This window comes from Gracilinanus agilis, chromosome 4 (genome assembly GCF_016433145.1).
Source record: "Gracilinanus agilis isolate LMUSP501 chromosome 4, AgileGrace, whole genome shotgun sequence".
NCBI classification, from domain to species: Eukaryota; Metazoa; Chordata; class Mammalia; order Didelphimorphia; family Didelphidae; genus Gracilinanus; species Gracilinanus agilis.
Genome location: NC_058133.1, coordinates 520938336 through 520957485, shown reverse-complemented (window position 1 = coordinate 520957485; position 19150 = coordinate 520938336). Strand labels below are relative to the sequence as shown.

Sequence of the window (19150 nt, the reverse complement as noted above, 5' to 3'; positions counted from 1 at the left end):
CCCTTCCCCTCCTCCTCCTCCTCCTCCTCCTCCTCCTTCTCCTTCTTTTCCTCCTTCTCCTGCTCCTCCTCCTTCTTCTCTTCCTCCTCCTCCGTCTCTTCCTGCTCCAGGTGCCTGAAGAGAGGCCTAAATCATGATTTTTGTCCCTTGCAGACTCTCCACACCCTGGAACTGGAGGCCCTTCGCCTGAGCCTGAGCAACATGCACACGGCCCAGCTGGAGCTGACCCAGGCAAACCTGCGGAAGGAGAAGGAGACGGCCCTGGTGGAGCTGCGAGAGATGCTTAATGACAAGCGAGCTCAGGAGGTGGCCCTCCTCCAGAGCCGCCTGCAGTTTGAGCTGGAGCATGTCAGAGAGCAGCATCGCAAGGAGAAGGAAGAAATGGCCTTGAAGCACCAGCAGGAGCGAGGTATGCTGCGCTACCCTTTGAGGGCTTCTTCTGGGGGAACAAGGGCTCTGGGCACCAGCCCCAGAAGGGGGATCCTCTGCAGCCCAGCTTGGGCTAGCCCAGGGGCCAAGGCTCATCCTGGCTGTGCAACCCTAGCAAAGGCCATGGGGATGGGTGTCTCTGCAGGTAGGAGACCTTCCAGAATGCTGCCTCTGCTTCTTCCTCTCACTCTTCTCGAGCACAGGGCTAACCCCACAGGGCTGGGTGGAATCTGCTCTAGCTCAGCCCAGCTTCTGCCTGTCTTTTGGGATCAGGCCTGTGCTTTCATTGGTGTAGCCCAGTGATGGGCAAACTTCTCACAGAGGGGCCAAAGGAAAGGAGATGCTCCTGTCAGTCTGTTTCTAAGGCAACTCCTTTGAGTTTTTTTTTTTTTTTTTTAAATTTTTTAAACCCTTAACTTCTGTGTATTGACTTATAGGTGGAAGAGTGGTAAGGGTAGGCAATGGGGGTCAAGTGACTTGCCCAGGGTCACACAGCTGGGAAGTGGCTGAGGCCATATTTGAACCCAGGACCTCCCGTCTCTAGGCCTGGCTCTCAATCCACTGAGCTACCCAGCTACCCCCAACTCCTTCGAGTTTTATTGTATTGTGTCCGTCAGATGAGGAAGAATGTTGTGCGGGCGGGTAGAGCATTACAGGGGGCCACCTCTGGCCTGCGTTTGCCCATCACTGCTGTAGACAACAGCTCCTAGAGTCGCTCAGCACCTTCTCTGTGTGATGGTAGCCTTAGATATCTGCCTGGGAGAGAGAGGGCGAAGGAGAGGGAGAGAGACACAGAGGAAGATGGGAACAGAGGGAGGGAGAGGGAGAATGAATGTGCGCCAGGGCTTGATTTCAGCCTCCCAGACCAGCTCTCTCCACTGCCCTGCCCTGCCCTGCCTCCCGAGCTGATTTGGTCCGCGTTTTCTCCTTTTGCCCTCACCAGCTGTTGCGCTGACTGCCCAGATCCTCCCAGGTCTGTGCTGCTAAGCCCCTGTCTTCAGACTCGAGTCTGGGAGAAAGTATTGAGGACATGTGCAAGGGTGGTGGTTAGATCAAAGGGCAAGGAGTGACGGGAGCAGGGAACATCTCAGGCCCAGAGTAGCCCCCGGAATATTTGAGGAAAGGAGGGGAGATGGTGTCTGACAAGGCCGTGGAAAAGAAGGATTCTGCAAGATAGAAATGAGGCAGCAGTGAGTGAATTCCAGGGCTAAGACCCAGCCTAGAAAAGGCAGATAGGAAACCATTTGGCCTAGTTGGGTCAGTGCCATTGCATGCAGGATCTTTTTCCTTCAAAGGCCATTGGGAGCCACCGAAGGCTTTTGAGCAGGAGTAGAACAGAAAACTGTGTAGGCCAGAGTGGGGAGACGGAATGAAGAAGAAAGACTAGTTAAGGCGTGATGTGATGGCCACAAGGAGTGACTTTCTGAGTGGAGAGAAGGGAGTGATGGAGAGCTGGGACTCAGAAGCAGGCAGCCCCTGGGCTAATGGGCAGGGTGGCAGTGGTGCCCTCAGCTGAGATAGGGACGTGGAGAGGAGGGCGCAGGGGGTCGCCTCCCTCTTGGACCTGTGGTATGGAAGATGCTCGTGAGCCTCCTGGGTTTGAGGGCTCAGAACTGGCTTCAACCCCCAGCTCATCACTGGGGGTTTTTGGAGAAGTTGCTAGGCCCAGAGCTCCCTTCTTTAGTTGGGTTATTAGCTCTGTTCTAGAGTCCATTTGAGGGATAAATCTGACCCCGTGGGCATACGTCTATGGGATAGTGTAGCCCAGTAGAGAGAGAACCGGCCTCAGCCTCAGGGCCTGGGACATGGGCTGGCCCTGACTCAGAGCAAATTGCTTCACCTCAGTGCTCCTGAGGCTGCTCTCAAGGACCCCTTCTAAGTGGTGAGAAGGTGTGACGAGCCCTTGGCAGAGGGAGGGCCTTGCCCCTGGGGTGGGGGCTCTGAGCAGCAGGCCTGGCACCAAAGTGTTCATAGGCCTTGATGCTAATCTGGAGGGCTCTCTGCCTTGAGCTGATGCTCGGACCCTTGGGAGGGGATGCTATCGCCCAGGAAGGTGTGTGCAGCAAGCAGCCGGGAAGTCCTTGGACAGATGGTTGAGGGACCGCAGCTGCTTAGAGGTAGGAGATCCATTATGACCCCGTGATAGAGGTTGAGAATGAAGCCGTCGTCAGAGAAGGGGACAGAGAGACCCAGAGAGATCCAGAGAGAGCAGGCATGCTGGCCCTGGAGCCCAGGGAACCAAGCACCCTAGAGCTGTATCTGGATGGAGAGAAGGCAGGGCAGGGAAGACTGAGAAAAGAGAGCCTCCCCTGAGGTGGCATTTGAGACCGCTGACACTTTGAGAGAAAGGGGGCCCCCAAGTGGTGGGCAAGAAGGACCTGGGACAGGCGAGCAGGGTCAGTGAGTCCAAATGGCTTGGATGGTCATCGCAGCACCGAGGCCTGAGAGGAAGAGGAGGCTAGACCCTTGGGGTGGGGGGATGCTCTACAAAAAAGAATCTGGGTTGAACGGCCAATGCTGGAGCTGTAATAAGATGCGGAGAGGAAACTCCGAATTCTGGTGTCACCTCGGAATGTGGTTTTACGAGGTTGGGGCCCTGGTACTCCTCGTGGCCAGGAGAAGCATCCTTCTAAGTGTTTGCCAAGATCACAGCTGGTGTGGGCTCCTTGGACTCTAGTCTGTGTTGTGCAGCTAACTTGGGGCGAGGCCTGGAGCCTCTGTTCCTTCCTTTGGAAAGTGAGGGCCCAGGAGGGCTGGAACCAGCTCGGGGAATGGGGTGGCTGGGAGCTGGGAGCAGCCCAGGGTCTCAGGACTCCTTTAAGCTCTTAAGAATGAGTGAGGGTTCCCCAAAGCTTTTGTGGGTTACATTGATTAATATTTAGGTCTTCCCATTATTTCTCAGGAGCCCCCAGGGGAGACCTGTTGGGGTCCCCACACCACCTTTGGAGAAGGGTCCTCCCTGGGGTTCCTCCTGAGGGTGTCATTCTCGGTCAGAGAGGTGCCCCTGGCTCCACGTGGTTGTGGCTGAGGTGGCTGCCAGGCCTCAGCTCTCTCGGCCCCTTTGGTGCCCATTACCCTTGCTGGGGCCAAGTAGCACATCCAGGCCGGCTGGGTCTTGGTACAACATAGCAGGCTGGGCCTGTTTTCTTGCAAACCTTTGGGGGCGAGATTCTTTGGGCCAGACTCTCCTTGTGCGTGGAAGCCTTGACCAGGTGCAGGTGATTTTTCAAAGGTTTCTTCGTTCGGCTCCCCTAGACGGGACGTGGTTGCCGTGTGGAGCTCATGAAGAAAGGTCTGAAAATCACCCAGAATCTTTCCGCGCACCTCTGAGGACCGTGTGCTTTTGGCTTCCCTCAGTGTTGGCAGCTTGAATGTATGGCTTGGCCTCCGGTGCCCTCTGGCCTGCCCCTGGGGACCAGCGGGCATAGTTCTGATGCTGGAGGCCCCACCGTGGCCATGTCCTCCTTCTGGCTCCCCCAACACTGGGGCTGCACCCCCCCATAGTTGAGGGACAGGATTGCTGGCACCCTGGAAGCACTTGACTGAGGCCTGGGCAAGTCTGGTGCCTGGGGCTGTTGTAAAGCTCCTTTGGGTTCAGGGTGGGCCCTCTTTTCTATTTCAGCCGACTTGGAAAAAAAGCTGGAATTAGAAGTGGAGACACAGGCCCAGACGTTGGAGGTATCCCATGCTGCCTTGGGTGGGCGTGGTTTGCTTTTTGTCAGGGTTGGTCTGGGGGTGGTAGGGTACAGGAGTGGGGCTCCCCCTACACAAGCTTAGTGACTCGAGGACTCAGGTGGGTTTCTTCCCTTTCCTGTCAAGCGAGGGCTCACCAACGTCTTGACTGCTGCGTGGGGGTGAGGATCTGACGCCCCAAGATGTAGTGAGCCCTTTGCCAGCCTGGGAGGGGTTCCATGATCGCCCCCTGCTGGTCTCCTCTCCCTCCTTTCCCTGGACCTGGGACCATGCAGGGGTGTGCCAGAAGGGCCTGTGATCTGTCTTTGCTGTTTTCCCAGACTCTCCGGGGAGACTGGGCCTCGGAGAGGGACTCTTCCTTGAGGAGGTTGCAGGAAGAGCTGTCCACGAAGCACCAGGCAGAAATGGAGAGCACGCGCGAGGCTCTGAGGGCCCAACTGGCCGAGCAGAAGGCAGAGCTCGAGAAGATGGGCCATGACAAGGCCCAGGCTGAAGGTAAGGGGCTTCTGGGGCCCCTGAAGGCTTGGAGGAGGATTCCCTGGAGCCCTCATTAGTCCTGGTGCGTGTGGTGCCCCCGTCAGGAAGACCTGATGGCATGTCCGGCCTCGACCTGTCTCCCGGGGTGTCTTTGAGGGAGGATCCAGGGATGGGAATAAGGCCCGGTGTCCAGGGCTACGGATGAGCAAGGAAGGGGGCTGCCTTTCTGCCTTTGAAGGAGGGTCCAGCCACCTTCCTCTCTGACTGAGCTCCCTTGGGGGCAGCAGGTCCATCCTGTCCACTGGAGCCTCAACCCCCAGCTGCTTCTCTTCCAGCCACTCTCAGGAGCCTGAGAGCCCAGCACCAGGTGGCGCTGCAGGACCTTCGCCAAGAGCTGCAGCTTCAGCATGACCAGTATTTGGAAGACGCGAACCTGAAATTCCAAGAAAAGCAGAGAGAGGTGGGTGCCCAGGCAGGGTTCCCTGGAAACCCTCTTGGTTTGGGGTGGTGATCACATCCTGGCATTCTGCCGTCCGTCACCTTCGAGGAGGCCTGCTTCTCCCGGGGATGACCCTCTGCCCACTTGGCATCGGTATTGGGGACCCGAACAGCTCATGAGCATGTGTGTGCGTGTGAGCAGTTTACTTGTGCCTTGAGTGTGCATTCTTCTCCTCTGAGCTCCCCGACACTACCACAGCAGGTGTTGCCACCCTGGCTTGTGGCTGAGGAAGTTTGTGTTGAGGGAGGGCAGTGCCCTGCCCGTTGGGCTGCTGCTCTGCCATCTGTCTGAGGGGCCCCTCCCGGAAGCACCCGGCCCATTCAAGCCTCTAGGCAGCTCCCCTGCATCCCGGGGTCTGAAACCTGTCCTCGAGTCAGGAGCAAAGCCACCATTGGCTTCCTGGAGGCCAGAATAGCCTTGTCTGATGGGTAATGTTCCCCTTCTGCGCAGCTGGACACACTTCAAGCCTCCTATGAAGAACTGAAGGTGCAGTCTCACGAAGAGATCCAGCAACTGTGGTCTCAGCTCGATTCCACACGGGCCAATCGCCAGGAGCTGAATGGTACGTGCCAAAATCATGGGGTCTTCACAGCCCCCCAGCATTGAGGCCTCCTGTGTGCCCTCAGAAACTTGCCTTCCATCAGGGCGGATAGCGAGGGTGTTGGGAGAGAGAGAAGGCCTGAACCTGGGCTTTCATTGCTGTGGGGAGCTCGCTCCCTCTGTTGATGCGGGGTCAGAGCATCGAGGGAGTAAGTGACTTCTTCAGGGTCACCTAGCCAGAAATGTCCGAAGTGGGCCTGGACTCCAGCTCTCTTCTGGCTGCCCTGCCTGCTCCTTTCTTGACAAGTGGTTACGGAATAACTAGAAGGTGCTTTGGGAGGGAGGGAGGAAGAATTCCTGCTGGATGGAGATTGGGTGGGATTTTTTTGTGGCTGAGGAAACAGGCAGACTGATTCCTGGTGTGTGGGAAGGCTCAGGCGTGGGGAAGAAGGGTGGCTGTGTGCGCCAAGGTTGAACAGGGGTTCAGGCCATGAAGGGCGTTCATAAATGGGTTGAGATTTTGTCCTAGAGACAAAAAACCTCTAGAGGTGATTGCTAGCTAATGGGAACGGCCCGATCAGCACCATGGAGATTCTTGTGTTTTTAAAGTGTTATCTTCTGTCTTCCAATCTGTACAGAATCTCTGGCAGAAGAGTAAGAAGGACCAGGCAAAGGGGGTTAGGCTTTGAAGGCCAAGCAGAGGGTTTTCTGTTGGATCCCAGAGGCCATTGGCTGCCAGTAGAGCTGATTGAAGAAGAGAATATTGCGGTGGAATGGCCCAGAGTGGGGAGGTCCTAAGACATACTTTTACCTTAGCCCAGGTGGGGGAGCACCAGACAGATGTGACTGGCTTAGGCACCAACCAGCACTGGGGAAGGGGTAAGGCATAGGTAAGGACAGCGGGGAGGGGTCGTCTACTGGACATTCGTCCAGTGGAGACATGAGACCACAGGGCAGCACGGAGGCCAGGGAAGAAAGGTAGATGGAAGCATTGTCAGCATGCATTTGCTCAGGTGTTTGGTTGCATGTGACTCTTTGTGACCCCATCTGGGTTTTCCTTGGCAGAGATACTGGAGAGGTCGGCCATTTCCTTCTCTGGCTCATTTGACAGATAATGAAGCTGACACCAACAGGGTTAAGTGACTTCCCCAGGGTCACCCCAGCAGTACACATCTGAGGCTGAATTTGAACTCTAGACCTGTGCTCTATGCACTGCTTGCCTAGATACCCTGATGGTCATTATTCTAGTCCAGGGGAGCTGCTGAGATCACCAGGCAGTTGTGCACAGACAGAAGGGAAGAGGACCTGGAACAAGAATCTGGAGATTATTCAAAGGTGTCTGCTGGAAAGAGACCGAGTGAGGAAAGGCTAGAAAGAAGGGGGTGCCAGTGGCTAAGGGAGGCCAGAGTGGAGGTGTAAGAGGGAAAAGGGGTTTTTGATTGGATATATTAATATTTAAAGGTGTGGTTGCCAAGGAACTGAATAAATACCAATTCTTAAAATGATTTTAGTAATTTATTTACAAAATACAGGAGAGAGTGGGAGTATAGAGATAAGAAAAGGGTAGAGATCTAACTTAACGAACTAGATTTGTATTCAAGTCTGGGCTTTACTCTAGCAGGGCTCCAGAGGCCCAGCCAGAGAGCCTAAAAGTCAATTAACAAGAGGTTTAGTCACGAGGGCTTCTCTTAAGCAAGGGCCCCTCTGGAGGCTAAGGTAGTCAGCCTTCTTCACTCACCATGTGTAGTTCTAAGAGAAAGGTTTAAGAATAGTCTCACCAAGGTCTCAGGGTCCCAGGTCCAGTGCTACTCCAGGTCCAAGCCACAAACAAGAAGAAGAAGCTTCAGATCCAAGACACGAACCAGAAGAGGGAAGCTGAACTCACTGAACTCTCTTTTAAAGGGGCTTCTTTTGCGTCACTTCCTGTGCCTTCCTCCTAGTTTACGTGTCCAATCACAACAGATGCTTTTCTTAGGACTGCCCAGGAGACAGTCTGTAATTTTTGATTTGTCACTCTAGCACACATAGGTCACAGAGCTCCCAACTTGTGAGTTAAGTGTAGTTGTTTATACTTTTGGTGATTAGATTTAAGAATGGGCAAGGTAGATTTAATCTCCTTATCACAGAGGCCCATAGCTGGGCTCTTAAAGAGAGGCAGAGATGAGGCCTGGAGCCTCCCTTGAGCTCAGGAAGCCTAACTGAGCAGGGAAGGGAGCGCCCAGATGCTCCAGGCCCCTTGAGGTCCCTTCTCCACGCCACCCACGCCAGCCCTCTTGGTGTCCCTGGTGGTGTGGCACCTGCTGCCGCTGTGGGCGAGGGCCGGTGTCTTGAGTTGGCAGCAGTGGCAGTGTGTGGGATGTTCATCCTCCCTGCCCTGAAGCACACTGGCTCCAGCTTCCGTGTGACCGAGGACCCTCCTGTTCTAGAACTGAAGGAACAGCTCGTGGCCCGAACGTCCCATGTGGAGGAGTTGGAGCGCCTGAAGCACGGCTTTGAGCAGCGGCAGCGGCAGTGGCGAAGTGAGCACGAGGCCGAACTAGAGCAGCTGCGGGTCTACTTTGAGCAGAAGCTGCGCGATGCCGAGGAGAGCTACCGTGAGGACCTGCACCTGCTCCAGCAGAGGCTGCGGGAGGTCCGTGAGGACTCCTTCCTCGACTCTGCAGACATCAGGTAGTCCGGGGCCCCCTGGGTGCCCTGCCTCTGGGGCCGTTGCTGGCAATCTGACCATGGAGGGGGCCCCGACGGCTGAGCCCCAATCCTCCTGGGCCTGGCTCCCCCGGCAGACTTCTGGGCTCTTAGCCTTCTTCTGAATCCCATGTTGCTCAGAGCCATAGAGGATGCCAAGTCCCTCCAGCTAAGCAGAATCCCAGAAATCAGGAGGATGTTTTTTTTCTAGCATCTGAGAAGGCCACACAAGCAAATGGGGCCGGCCGGGAGACCACCCATGGGGGGGGGCAGAGGACTCTCTGCTTCATTCTTCTCTCTCCTGTTGTAGTTTGTGTGCTGGCTTTGTGGAAGAGGAGGCCGAAATGGAGAGAAAAGCCCATCTGGAACAGCTAATACTTCAGCTGGAGCAGCACAAGGTGAGGGGCTGAGGGGCTGGTACCTGAAACGGGGAGAAGCCAAGGGCTGGGCTCTGGGCCAGGTCCTGGGGGGGGCAGGGATCTGCTGAAAGCTTTGCAGAGGCCAGTGGAGTCCTTGAGAGGCTGTGGGAGCAGGGCATCTTTGGGGCTGGGGAGGTGCCGCCCAGTCCTGTCCACAGGCCTCTTCCTGGAATTGAGATCGGGGAGCTGAGGGGTTTCTCTCACCTCATATTCCTTGTGGAGGCTGGCTGAGTGCAGGCCTGGGCCCAGGGGTGCTTTGCCACTTGGCTGGACCGTCTGAGTCATCAGTCTTTCTGGTGTGCCAGTGGCTGTGGTTCTGTTGGCTCTGTCAGGGCCTTGTGAGGGACAGAGCTTGTGCCAAGTCCTCCTCGCTCTTCTAGCGTGGATGGAGGCGGGATGGCATCGTCTTCTCCCAAGGGAAGGCCACTCCCAGTGTGGAGGCTCCTGGGGTCTGGGCTTTGGGGGAGCTGCTGCTGTGGTGAACAGGAGGCTGGGTGGCTCAAAGCCAACATCAGACATTTGTTGGCCAGCTGGGTCCCCTCCTGCCCGCGTTTCCTCATCTGGATAAAGGTCATAGTCACGGGGGTAAAAAAGGTCCTGTTTGTATGATGCTTGGCCGACCTTGAGGTGCCCTACGAAGGCTCCCTTGTTACCATTACTGATGGCTGGGAGCATTTGCTGATGTCGTACATGGGCCCCGAGGCTCTTGGGGAAATAGAAGAGGCCAGGTAGAAGATGCCCACGGCCCGGGGCCCTGACAAGGCGTGTCAGCGCGGCCTCCTGCTCACCTCCCGAAGCTGCAATTTGGGCCTTCTTAAAAGAGCTGGTGGTCCCCACGGTTGTGCCTCTCCCGGGCCGCAGGGTGGAAGGCACCTTGGGAACCTTTGAGGCTCCCACAGAGCTGGGTGCTTGGCCGAGAAAGCCAGGGTTTGGCAGGTTTGGAGGCGAGGAGGGCACCGTGGGATAGTGGCCGAGGTTCTCCCTGCTAGGGATAGGGAAGGCCAGGCCTATGAAAGGCCCTTGGAAATAGGCAGCATCGTGGCTGCCTTCCAAGTACCAGGAGGGTGGTCCTGAGCTCTGCTCTCACCTCAAGTAAGATAGGGTGATGCCGCCCCCAGCTCCCGGGGAAGGCCTCTGCCCTTCTGGAGCCCCTGGTGCTACTTTGTGTACCCGTGATCCTGGATGGCTCCTTGTTCCCTCAGCACCCCCTGGGCTCCCCTTTGCCCTCCCAGGCCCTCAGCCCTGTTGAGCACATGCCACGATCAGTGCAGGGCAGAGCCGTGGGTGGCAGGCTGTCGCTCCAGCGCCCTTGTCCTCTCTCTTCCAGGATGGGATTGCTCACTTGAGGCTGCAGCTCGAAGAGAAACACAGGGAGGAATCGGCCACATTAGAGGCCTCTCTGCGGGCGCATCACGAGGAGGAGGTCCGGAAAGTGAAGGCAGACCTCTCTGAGAAGCACGCCGCCCACGTGGAGAACTTGAAGCAACAGCACCAGCTACAACTGGACCAGCTGCGTGGTGGACTCTCCGAGGAACACAGGAAAGGTGCCGGCCCTTGGCTGTGGCTTGTCGGCTCCGGCCCCCCAACTGGCCTCCAGCTCTGTGGCTGGCCTGCCCCAGGCATCTGATTTGTCAGCACGTGGGCAAAGAAGGCAGGAAGGACTGTAATGGGCAGGGAACAGCGCTGCCTCCCCCCGGCTTCTGGCCGCCTTCTTAAAGGTCCAGCCGGGGGGAGTAAGGACGAGGCAGAGGAAGCCCTGGAGGAGGCGTCCCTACCCGAGTCACAAGGCTGCTCCGAGAGGGTTGGCACTCTCTCCTTCACTGGCCCTGTTCTTTGGGATCCTGGAGAGAAACTCCTCCCCGGAAGGCCTGGCCCCCTCAGGCCCAGCGTCTGGTGTAGTCCAGGCCAGAGGACCCAGGGTCCATCTGCTTTGCTCCAAGCCAGCCTAGTCTAGTCCAGCCAGTTCAGGCCTTTCCACTGAATGGGCACGACCCTCTTACCTGGAGCTCCCCCTGGGGTGATGTGCCCCCTGACAAGTATCATTTGGGGTGGGGTTCGGCTTGCTGGGAAACCTAAGGCACAGATGAGGGGCGTAGCTGAGGCCCTCAGGGAAGGCTCCCGGGAGAAGGGAGGGAAGAGCGGGATTCCAGAAGGTATGGGGAGGGGACACAGGCTGGACGTCTGGACAAACCAAACTCCCGACCCTGTCTAGGTCCCTCTCCTGGGCCCAGGCGATGCTGGGGGGCTGCAGGGGATGCTCCGCCACAAGCTGGCTGTCTTTGCTCCCCGCAGACATCACCAAGCTGCACTTGCAGTGTGCTCAGCTTGCTGCCCGCCAGGTGGAGGCAGAGGTAGCAGAGAGGGTCTTGGTCCTAGAAGACGATCACCTGGCCAGAGTGGCCCAGCTTCAGTCTGAGGAGGAGCTGATCTCACAACTTCGGGACCAAGTGGACCTTGCAAAGAGGGAAAATAGGGAACTGCTGGAGAAGGTGCAACAGGAGAGCTGCCTGAAGGAGGAAGCTGAGAAAGTGAGTGTCTGTGGCAGGCTGGGGGGCTGCGGGAGCCGGCGGGCTCTCATGGATCCTCCCTCTGGGGACGATGGTCCTAAGTGGTCCGCTCTTCCCAGAGCTGCGAGGCCCTGGCCGGGGGTGCCCTTCCCCAACGGGCCTGATTCCTCTTGGCAGATGAGACGCAGGCTTGTCGAGGACCACCAGACAGAGATCGAGAGAATGAAGGAAGAGGTTCGGCAAATGATCCAGAAGGACCGGGGCAGAGAGGACGCGTGGAGGGTCCAGAGCGAGGAGAGCTTGGCCGCACTAGCCCTCGAGCTAAACGGCAAGGCTGAGCAGGAGCGGCAGGCCCTACGACGGGCGCTGGAGGCTCGCGTGGCGGAGCTGGAGCAGCTGCGCGATCGGCAGGCAGCGGACATTGCGAGGCTGGAGACGTCCCTGGGGGAGGCTTGGGTCCGAGAGGAGGCCACCCGCCGGCTTCGGGAGGAATGTGCCTTGGAGCTGCAGGCGAGCCGGGCCAGGTGGGGGACTCTGAGGCCCGGGGCGGGGGGGTCCTCGGGTACGATCTGTCCCTGCAGAGGCAGACCCTTGTTTCCGCAGATCCTGTAATGCAAAGATGCAAAAGTTCCCTGAAGACTTCTGGCAGTTAGAGGCTTTAGAGTCCTGAGAGGAGGCCGCTGGTTCTGAGGCTCCAAGAGAGCGGAAGGACCAACTGGAGCTCTGCCTTTGGCTTTCGGCTTGGCTTTTGGCCTGTGCCTTGTCTGGACAGTCTGCGCCAGCTGACTTCTGTGGACCTCTCCCTGCCCTTCTCCATCCTCTTCCCGTTCCCTTTCCTGTTTTCCTGTGGGCTCGGGGAGGAAGGGCGCCTTTTGGGTTTAGTCAGTAGACTTTGGGGGTTAGTTTCCCCGGAGGCAAGCAGGACATCCCTGAATCACCATCCGTTAGTAGACCCTCTACTTGAAAGCAGCCACTTCTTACATTTCTTCATAAGATGGCCCCCCGAGCCAGCCTTTCCTTTGTGGCTGCTCCGCAGATGGTCTGCTGGTCCTGTTACTCCAAAGCCCTGAGAATCGGTTTGCAGTGCCCGCGCGTGGGCCTGGCATCCTCGGACCGAGCTGGTCTCTGGAGCTGCCCTCTTAAATGCCCAAATGACTTTTCTTCTAACTGAGTTGGGAAAATAGAAACACATCAGAGGCTTCTAACACCAGTGCTTGGGGCATCGGGGGGGGGGGGGTGTTGTCAGTGTGGGTCAGCGTAGAAGGCAGGTGCCCTCTCTTCCTCAAGGGTGTGTGTGTGTGTGTGTGTGTGTGTGTGTGTGTGACCAGGACTGGGGCTCAGCAAGCTCCATTTTGGCATTTATCACCAATGGAAGTTCTGTCCCTTTTCTGGGCATCTTTTCAACCAGTCCTAATGTGCTTGTCCCTGCCCTGGGTTCCATAGGCCCACTCCCACTAATTCTGGCTAGGGAGTACTGGGCCTGGAATCGAGAAGACCTGGGTTCGAGTTCGGCCTCCAACACCTATGTCCTTGGTTGTCCAAGAGTGTACATGTGAGGTTGTTGGGAGAGTCAAATGAAAGAGCATTCGTAAAGTGCTGGCCAGTGTCCAGGGTGTAGTAGGCTCCCTCCCCCAACAGCAGAGTGGGCCAGGATTGTCTGGAAACTTGGGGCGGCCTCTCTTGGCTCCTCAGAGACCTTTTCCAAATCCCTGCCTTAGAGCCGTTTCCTCTGTGATGCCCTTTTTAGATTATGGCCCAAATCCTATTCCAATAGCATCTTTGTTTTATTGATTTATTTCTCTTTTATTTAACCCATGCTTCCTCTGACTTTGAACCAGTACTGGGTATTGGCTCCAAGGTAGAAAGGTGCTAAGGGCTAGGCAGTGGGGGCCAAGTGACTCACCCAGGGTCACACAGCTAGGAAGGGTCTGAGGCCACCTGGGAGTCTTTAAAGGTGTCACAAAACGAGGTTAGTATGGAGAGGGCACTCTAGAGCTTGGAGATTGGAGAGCTCTTGGGCGTAAGGAGGATATGGGTCCAGTGAAGTCAGGCCTGGAGTCCAGAAGCCCTCAGGTCAAGGCCTAGTGCCCTGGGTGCGAATCTGAGCACAGGACTGAAACAGGCCCCGACCCGGCCTTGTACCTAAGCTAGGAGTCCTCTGACAAGGAGGTGACAGCATTCTGGGTGATTTAGGGCAGCCATTTTGCACCAGATAATGTGTCTTTTTAACCTGATGTAGATTCTTGGAAGAGCAGAAAGAGATGATGCAGAAAGCCACCGAAAGACAAGATGCTCTCCTCCAGGAGCTGCAGGACAAACATGCCAGTGAACTCCAGATACAGAGTCAGCAGCTTCAGGAGAAGCACAGACAGCAGACCGAGGCCCTGACCGCTGAGCTGCAGAGCCAGCAAAGTGAGGAGATGGATGCCCTTCGAGCTTCCTTACAGAACCAGCACCAGGCCCAGCTAGAAGCCCATGAGGCTGAGCTGCAGGCCCAGCACCGGGCCCAGTTGGAAGCCCGTGAGGCCGAGCTGCAGGCCCAGCTGGAAACCCATGTGGCTGAGCTGCAGGCCCAACACCGGGCCCAAGTGGAAGCCCGAGAGGCTGAGCTGCAGGCCCAGCATGCTTCAGAAACAAGTGGACTGGAGGCCAAGCACTTGTCAAATCTGGATTCTCTGGAGTCCTGTTACCTGTCTGAGATTCAGACCATCCAGGAGGAACACAGCCGTGAGTTGGAACAACTGCAGGGGAGGCTTGAGGAGCAGCTGAGGGAGAAGGACACTGAGTACAAGGAGCTGTTGGCTCAGGAGGCAGAGAAGCACCAGCAGGAGCTACAGCAGGCCCAAGAGAGCCTCAAGATTGAAATGACCGCTGGACACATTGAGAAACTAAAAGCTCTGACTGCCCAGCTGCAAGATGCCCATCAGGTGAGTGCTTGCTGGGAGGGCACCTGCCGGCGGGCACTGCCAAGCTCCATCTCAGCCCACCTGGGCGGCTCTGGCCGGCCTGCACGTTGAGCTTGTTGTGAGAGGTAGAGCTCAGGCTGCCCCTTCATTCTGGGAACCTGGCCTGGCTTGTTCTAAGCTGCTTATTGTAAGGGAGGTGGGAGGGAATTGGGCCACATTGTGACCCAGGCTGGGCCAGTGAGAAAACAAGGGGCCCGAGTGGGCTCGAGTTTTCAAAGCAGCCTGTTCTTTGGAGAGAGGTTGGAAGTCTAAACTGCCCCGGCTTGTAGCGCTCATGCCCAAGTCCACCCAAGAAGGCTTGTCTGCACATGAAAAATGGTGCTTCTGGGTGACCCAGGCATTATGCTGGTGGGAGGAGGAAAACGATGATCTCCCCCTTTTCCTTTTTCACTTCTGAAACTCGGAATGGAACCATGCTTTGTTCCCCATTTAGAAAAAGACTAACGGGGCAGCTGGGTGGCTCACTCAGTGGAGAGCCACACCTAGAGATGAGAGGTCTTGGGTTCAAATGTGGCCTCTGACACTTCCTAGCCGTGTGACCCTGTGCAGTCCCTTAACTCCCACTGTCTAGCCCTGACTGCTCTTTTGCCTGGGAACCCAAACGTAGTATCAACTCTAAGGTGGAAGGTGAGGATTTAAAATGAACAATCCGAAAGAAGTAGACTAGACTTCCTTTCCTCCTCACTTCCGTGTCTCCTACTCTGGTTCAGCTGATGATTCACACACACAGGAGAACCTTTTGCAAAGGACGTGACTGCTTTTAGATAGAGTTGCCCAAGCTCTCCTCTGGAACAGTATTCAGCAATATTGGGGAATCGGGTGGTTTTCTTTTCCGTTGTCTAAGAGAGCTAATCGATAAGGAAGCTTGCGTTCTCATTGAATTGGCCAGCCCCCAGGGCCGACTGGTAGCTTGTTGCTAGGATGAATTCCCCCACAGATGCTTTTGAGTTTTCCTCTCCTTGACTACAGACTCTGGGGAGATGCTCTGACTGCATCCCTTTTCCTACCAGGGCTTCCAAGAGCACCTGACTGGAATGAGGACCCGGGGCCCAGACGGCCCAGCTTCTTAGCGAAGAGAACGTATTTTGTGGGGTCGCTGAGCGATGCCACAGAGATGAGGGAAGTGAAGCAGTCGCCCCTCTGCTGCCCCTCTCACGTAGTCAGGTTCCCATGAAATTGGCCTCCAGTTTGGAGGAAGGCCTTATTTGGGGTGGAAGGAGAGGCCATGTGAGGGATGGAATGAGCTCGAAAAGCTCCATGCGTTTCCTCTCCTGAAAAAGGACGTTTTTCTTTTTAAGAACATTCGATCTCAGAGTGTGAGCACTTTCTTCTTTCCTCTTGGAGGGCCAGCTTCGGTTCTCAGTCGCTGAGGCTCTCTTCCCAATGGTTCCTCTTCTAGGAGGACTTGCAGGCGGCCCTTCACAGGCAGAGGGCTTTGCTGGAGGTAGACCACCACAAAGCTTTGGACAGACTGAGGGAAGAAGTGGTCGGGATGGAGGAGCAGCACCGCAGAGCCCTGGGGGAACTCAAGGACATCCACACAGCAGAACTGGGCAGCCTGAGAGCCCAGCATGAGCGGGATCGGGAGGTGAGCCTTGTGGGATGGGCTAAGAAAGCAAGCCTTTGGCTCCTTCTTTAAACTTCAGTTTAAAGTGTGAGCGGTCTTGTTCATCTGGATATCTTATGGGCTGTGAAATCGGGTCAGTCTTGCCCAGAATCACATAGAGGAACTCTGGGGATGAGGGCAAGGAAACCTGAGGCCAGCCCATGGTCATTGTGGTCATGGGTAAGCATTAGAGGCAGAATGCCCAGCAGCGTGGCCTCTGGAGGCCCCATCACAATGACCCTTGTGTCCCTGGGCCCTCAACTATTTCCCAAGCCCCTCTCCTCTCCATAGTCTTGTTGGACCAATGATTCCCTTCTTTGAGTTGATGAAGACAACTTGGACTGTGTTCTTTGTCGCCTGCCTTTTTGGCTCTACTTTTCACAGCCGCCTCGCCTCTTCTGTGTAAAAGTGACGAAATTGGCTACTGGGTCTTTTGAGGGTTTTTCAGCTTCATGATTTTGTAAACCACGGTGCCTTCATCCACTGACTCTTTGCTGTTCCCTTTAGATCCTTTATTTCTTGAGCATTTAGTGCCCAACCTTGTGGAGGGTGCAGGCCCAGATAGGTTTTCGGTCCTTTGGTGGCCCAGCTGGGCCAGCCATCTTTCTTTCCTGGCGATGCCTTTCTCTTCTGTTTTATGGTTTTGCCTTTTTCAAACACTGACTTACACTCCTGCTCTAATTCTGAATTTTCAAGTCTCCCATTGACCAATCTTTTGTTTTTTAGGATATCTGGGACCAGATCATTTTGGTTCATTTCTGCTGGGGACCATTTAGAGAGTTGGCAGGTTAAGAAAGAGGTCTTCTTGGCCTCTTGGCCTTTTCTTCTGATTTTAGCTCATTTTATGGAGGACGTAGTTGGCAAGAATCCTTTCTTTTTCTTCCTGAAATTTGCATTGCTCTCTCTGGCTTTTCTGTGACTGTCGTTTTATAAAGAAGAATTCTCCCTCCCTCCTCATGAAGGAGCCAGCTGTCCCTGACACCAGACTCCAAAGGGAGAAAAGCCACTTGGCAAAGAGAACCAGCCTAGGAGTGAGTCTGATGGGGGCTGCAGTGGCGATCAGTGCCTGTACTCTCTCTGTCCCTTGCTCTGGACAAAGGATGGGCATTTTCTCATCTCTTTTCTGTATCCAGACTTGACCTGGGGGGTTTGTTCTTTCCACTGACACTGGGGCAGCCCCTAGCGTGCTGACGGCTTGTCTGTTTTGGCCAGCCACTCTCCATCTTCCCATCCTTCTTTGAGCCCAGACTGCATGTTCCCTTGTTGCAGTAGTCGTGGCTCCCGAAGCCCCCTGCGAATCTCTGTGGGCCTGGAGAGAATGAGGTAAGGTCAGCTCTTTCATCCCCAGGTTTCTGCATCCATCTTGTTATGGTTTTTGCTCATGGAATTCTGCTTGTCTGTAGAGTACGGATACTACGTGTGACCTGTTTCCTTCCAGGGCCATGTCCTTGGAGCTCTGGGGCAGGAAGAGGAGTTGGTCTACTCTGCCTTCCCTTTCCTCTGGTACCTTCCCTCTTTCTCTTATGTCTGGTCTTTCCCCATCCCCAAGAGAGCCTTACTCAGCCCTTGAATTCGTCCCTGGCCACCATGCTCCTCTGTTACTTCTGCCCTCTGTACCTAACTCCTCAGGCTCTACTGGGGGGCCTCTACCCTCTTGGTCTGTTCTGAAGCCCTTACAGCCTTCTGTACTTATCATTCTGACTCTTCTTTCTTCTGAACCTGCCTCTCCCAAAGTAGCCAAAAGTGGTCTCTTTGTTGCCAAATCCAGTGACCTTGTCTGAGTCCTCCTTCTCTCGTACATCTCTGCAGTCACTCCTCCTCTTTGGGGCCCTCTTCCCTCAAGGTTTTGGGACAGCCCTCTTCCCCAGGTCTCCTCCTCCCTCTCTGACTGTCCTGTCTCCTTGACTGGCTTCTCCTCCAGGTCTCACCCTCTACCCATGGGGGTCCCTCAGATTCTGTCCTGGGTCCTCTCTTCTCCTCCCTCTTTTCAATTCCCATGAATTGAATGGCTGTCTCTGTGGTGTTGCCTGTCTCCAACTCTGCCAACTTCCCATCTCGCAACTCCAATTGCCTTTTCGTTTCCTGTTTTCCTTCTAATTTTGACTGCATTAGTTGGTTTGTGCAAAGCCTTTTTAATTTGAGGTAATCAGAAGTATCCGTCCTACTTCCTGCCATTCTTGATCTCTCTTATTTGGTCACAAACTCTTCCCTTATCCATAGACGTGGCAGGTAAATTTTTCTTTTGTGCCCCCCCCACTTCCCCGAATTTGTTTATGGCATCACCCTTTACGTCTAAATCACGTACTCATTTTGGCTGTATCTTGACATGCTGGTCTCTACCTAGTTTCTGCCAAACTAAAGCCTTTTGGCTGTCTTGGGAGTATTTGTAGATGTCAAGTTCTTGCTCCCAAAGCTGGCATCTTTGGGCTTAACAAGCACTATATTACTGTGGTCATTTGTGTACTTCGTGCCCAGTCTGCTACCCCGATCCACTTTCTGTTTCTTAGCCAGCAGCACATTGTTTTGTTGATCCCTGCCTTGAAATGCAGTTGGAGCTCTGGTATGGCTAGGCTGCCTTCGATGGTTTTTTTCATTGATTTTCAATGATTTTAGGCTGCAGGGTCATCAGGGCCCTTCGGAAGACGGACCAGGCTCAGCAGCCTCGTTCTAGAGCAGGGTTCTGAAAAGGGATATCAGGGCTTGTGTTCCAACTTCTCTGCTTGTCTTCTAATTGCTCCACAGGGCCCTGGCTTGGTTATTAGCCATCACTTCCCTTCACAGAACAGCTGGGTCGAAATTTCAGCCCTGGAGACCAAAATGAGCTTCAAGAATGCCAGGGCCCCAGGCCTGCCCCCAGGGGTTCCTGGCTTTGCTTGTGGTCAGGCTGGGATTCTCACCCACTTTCCCAGATCATCCCCGCCATTTCCTTCCTCCTTTGGGGCCTCACAAGCGCCTCTCCAGGAAAGTGGGGAATCTTGGTGCTGCTTGCTGCTGCTCTAGGCAATGGTGGGTGGGTGGGATGGCATGTTACAAGCCTTCTCTCTCTCTCCCATCCCTGTGCTCTTGCAGGAAGAGGCCAGAGCAGTGACTGCACAGAGCGAAGAGGCCAAGCGGCAGCGGGAGCTGCTCTTTCAGCAGGAGATGGAGCTGCTCAAAGGGCAGTCAGAAGTAATGCTGGCCCAGCAAATGGCCCAGCTCAAGGTAGCACAGGCTTTGCTGTGTGCCCACTCGCCGTCAGACAGTACCTTTCCCTCCCCTTCAGCTCCACAATGCAAGGGGGTGACTTCTTGGGACTCCTTTCAACACTGTCTGTGGTGTTGTATGACTTC

General features: G+C 55.4%; 1 protein-coding gene across 1 annotated transcript in view; it reads left to right on the top strand.

The window, feature by feature from the left end:
* PCNT (pericentrin) overlaps nucleotides 1-19150 on the top strand; it is a 104303-nt gene that overhangs the window by 7333 nt on the left and 77820 nt on the right. Inside the window, exons 4-17 of the mRNA XM_044675701.1 lie at nucleotides 154-409; nucleotides 4052-4107; nucleotides 4443-4617; nucleotides 4935-5071; nucleotides 5549-5660; nucleotides 8065-8308; nucleotides 8634-8721; nucleotides 10070-10286; nucleotides 11035-11270; nucleotides 11427-11773; nucleotides 13489-13729; nucleotides 13853-14176; nucleotides 15615-15803; nucleotides 18891-19022. Of these exons, the coding sequence (XP_044531636.1) occupies nucleotides 154-409; nucleotides 4052-4107; nucleotides 4443-4617; nucleotides 4935-5071; nucleotides 5549-5660; nucleotides 8065-8308; nucleotides 8634-8721; nucleotides 10070-10286; nucleotides 11035-11270; nucleotides 11427-11773; nucleotides 13489-13729; nucleotides 13853-14176; nucleotides 15615-15803; nucleotides 18891-19022 (2754 nt within the window). The remainder of the gene's footprint in view (nucleotides 1-153; nucleotides 410-4051; nucleotides 4108-4442; nucleotides 4618-4934; nucleotides 5072-5548; nucleotides 5661-8064; nucleotides 8309-8633; nucleotides 8722-10069; nucleotides 10287-11034; nucleotides 11271-11426; nucleotides 11774-13488; nucleotides 13730-13852; nucleotides 14177-15614; nucleotides 15804-18890; nucleotides 19023-19150) is intronic.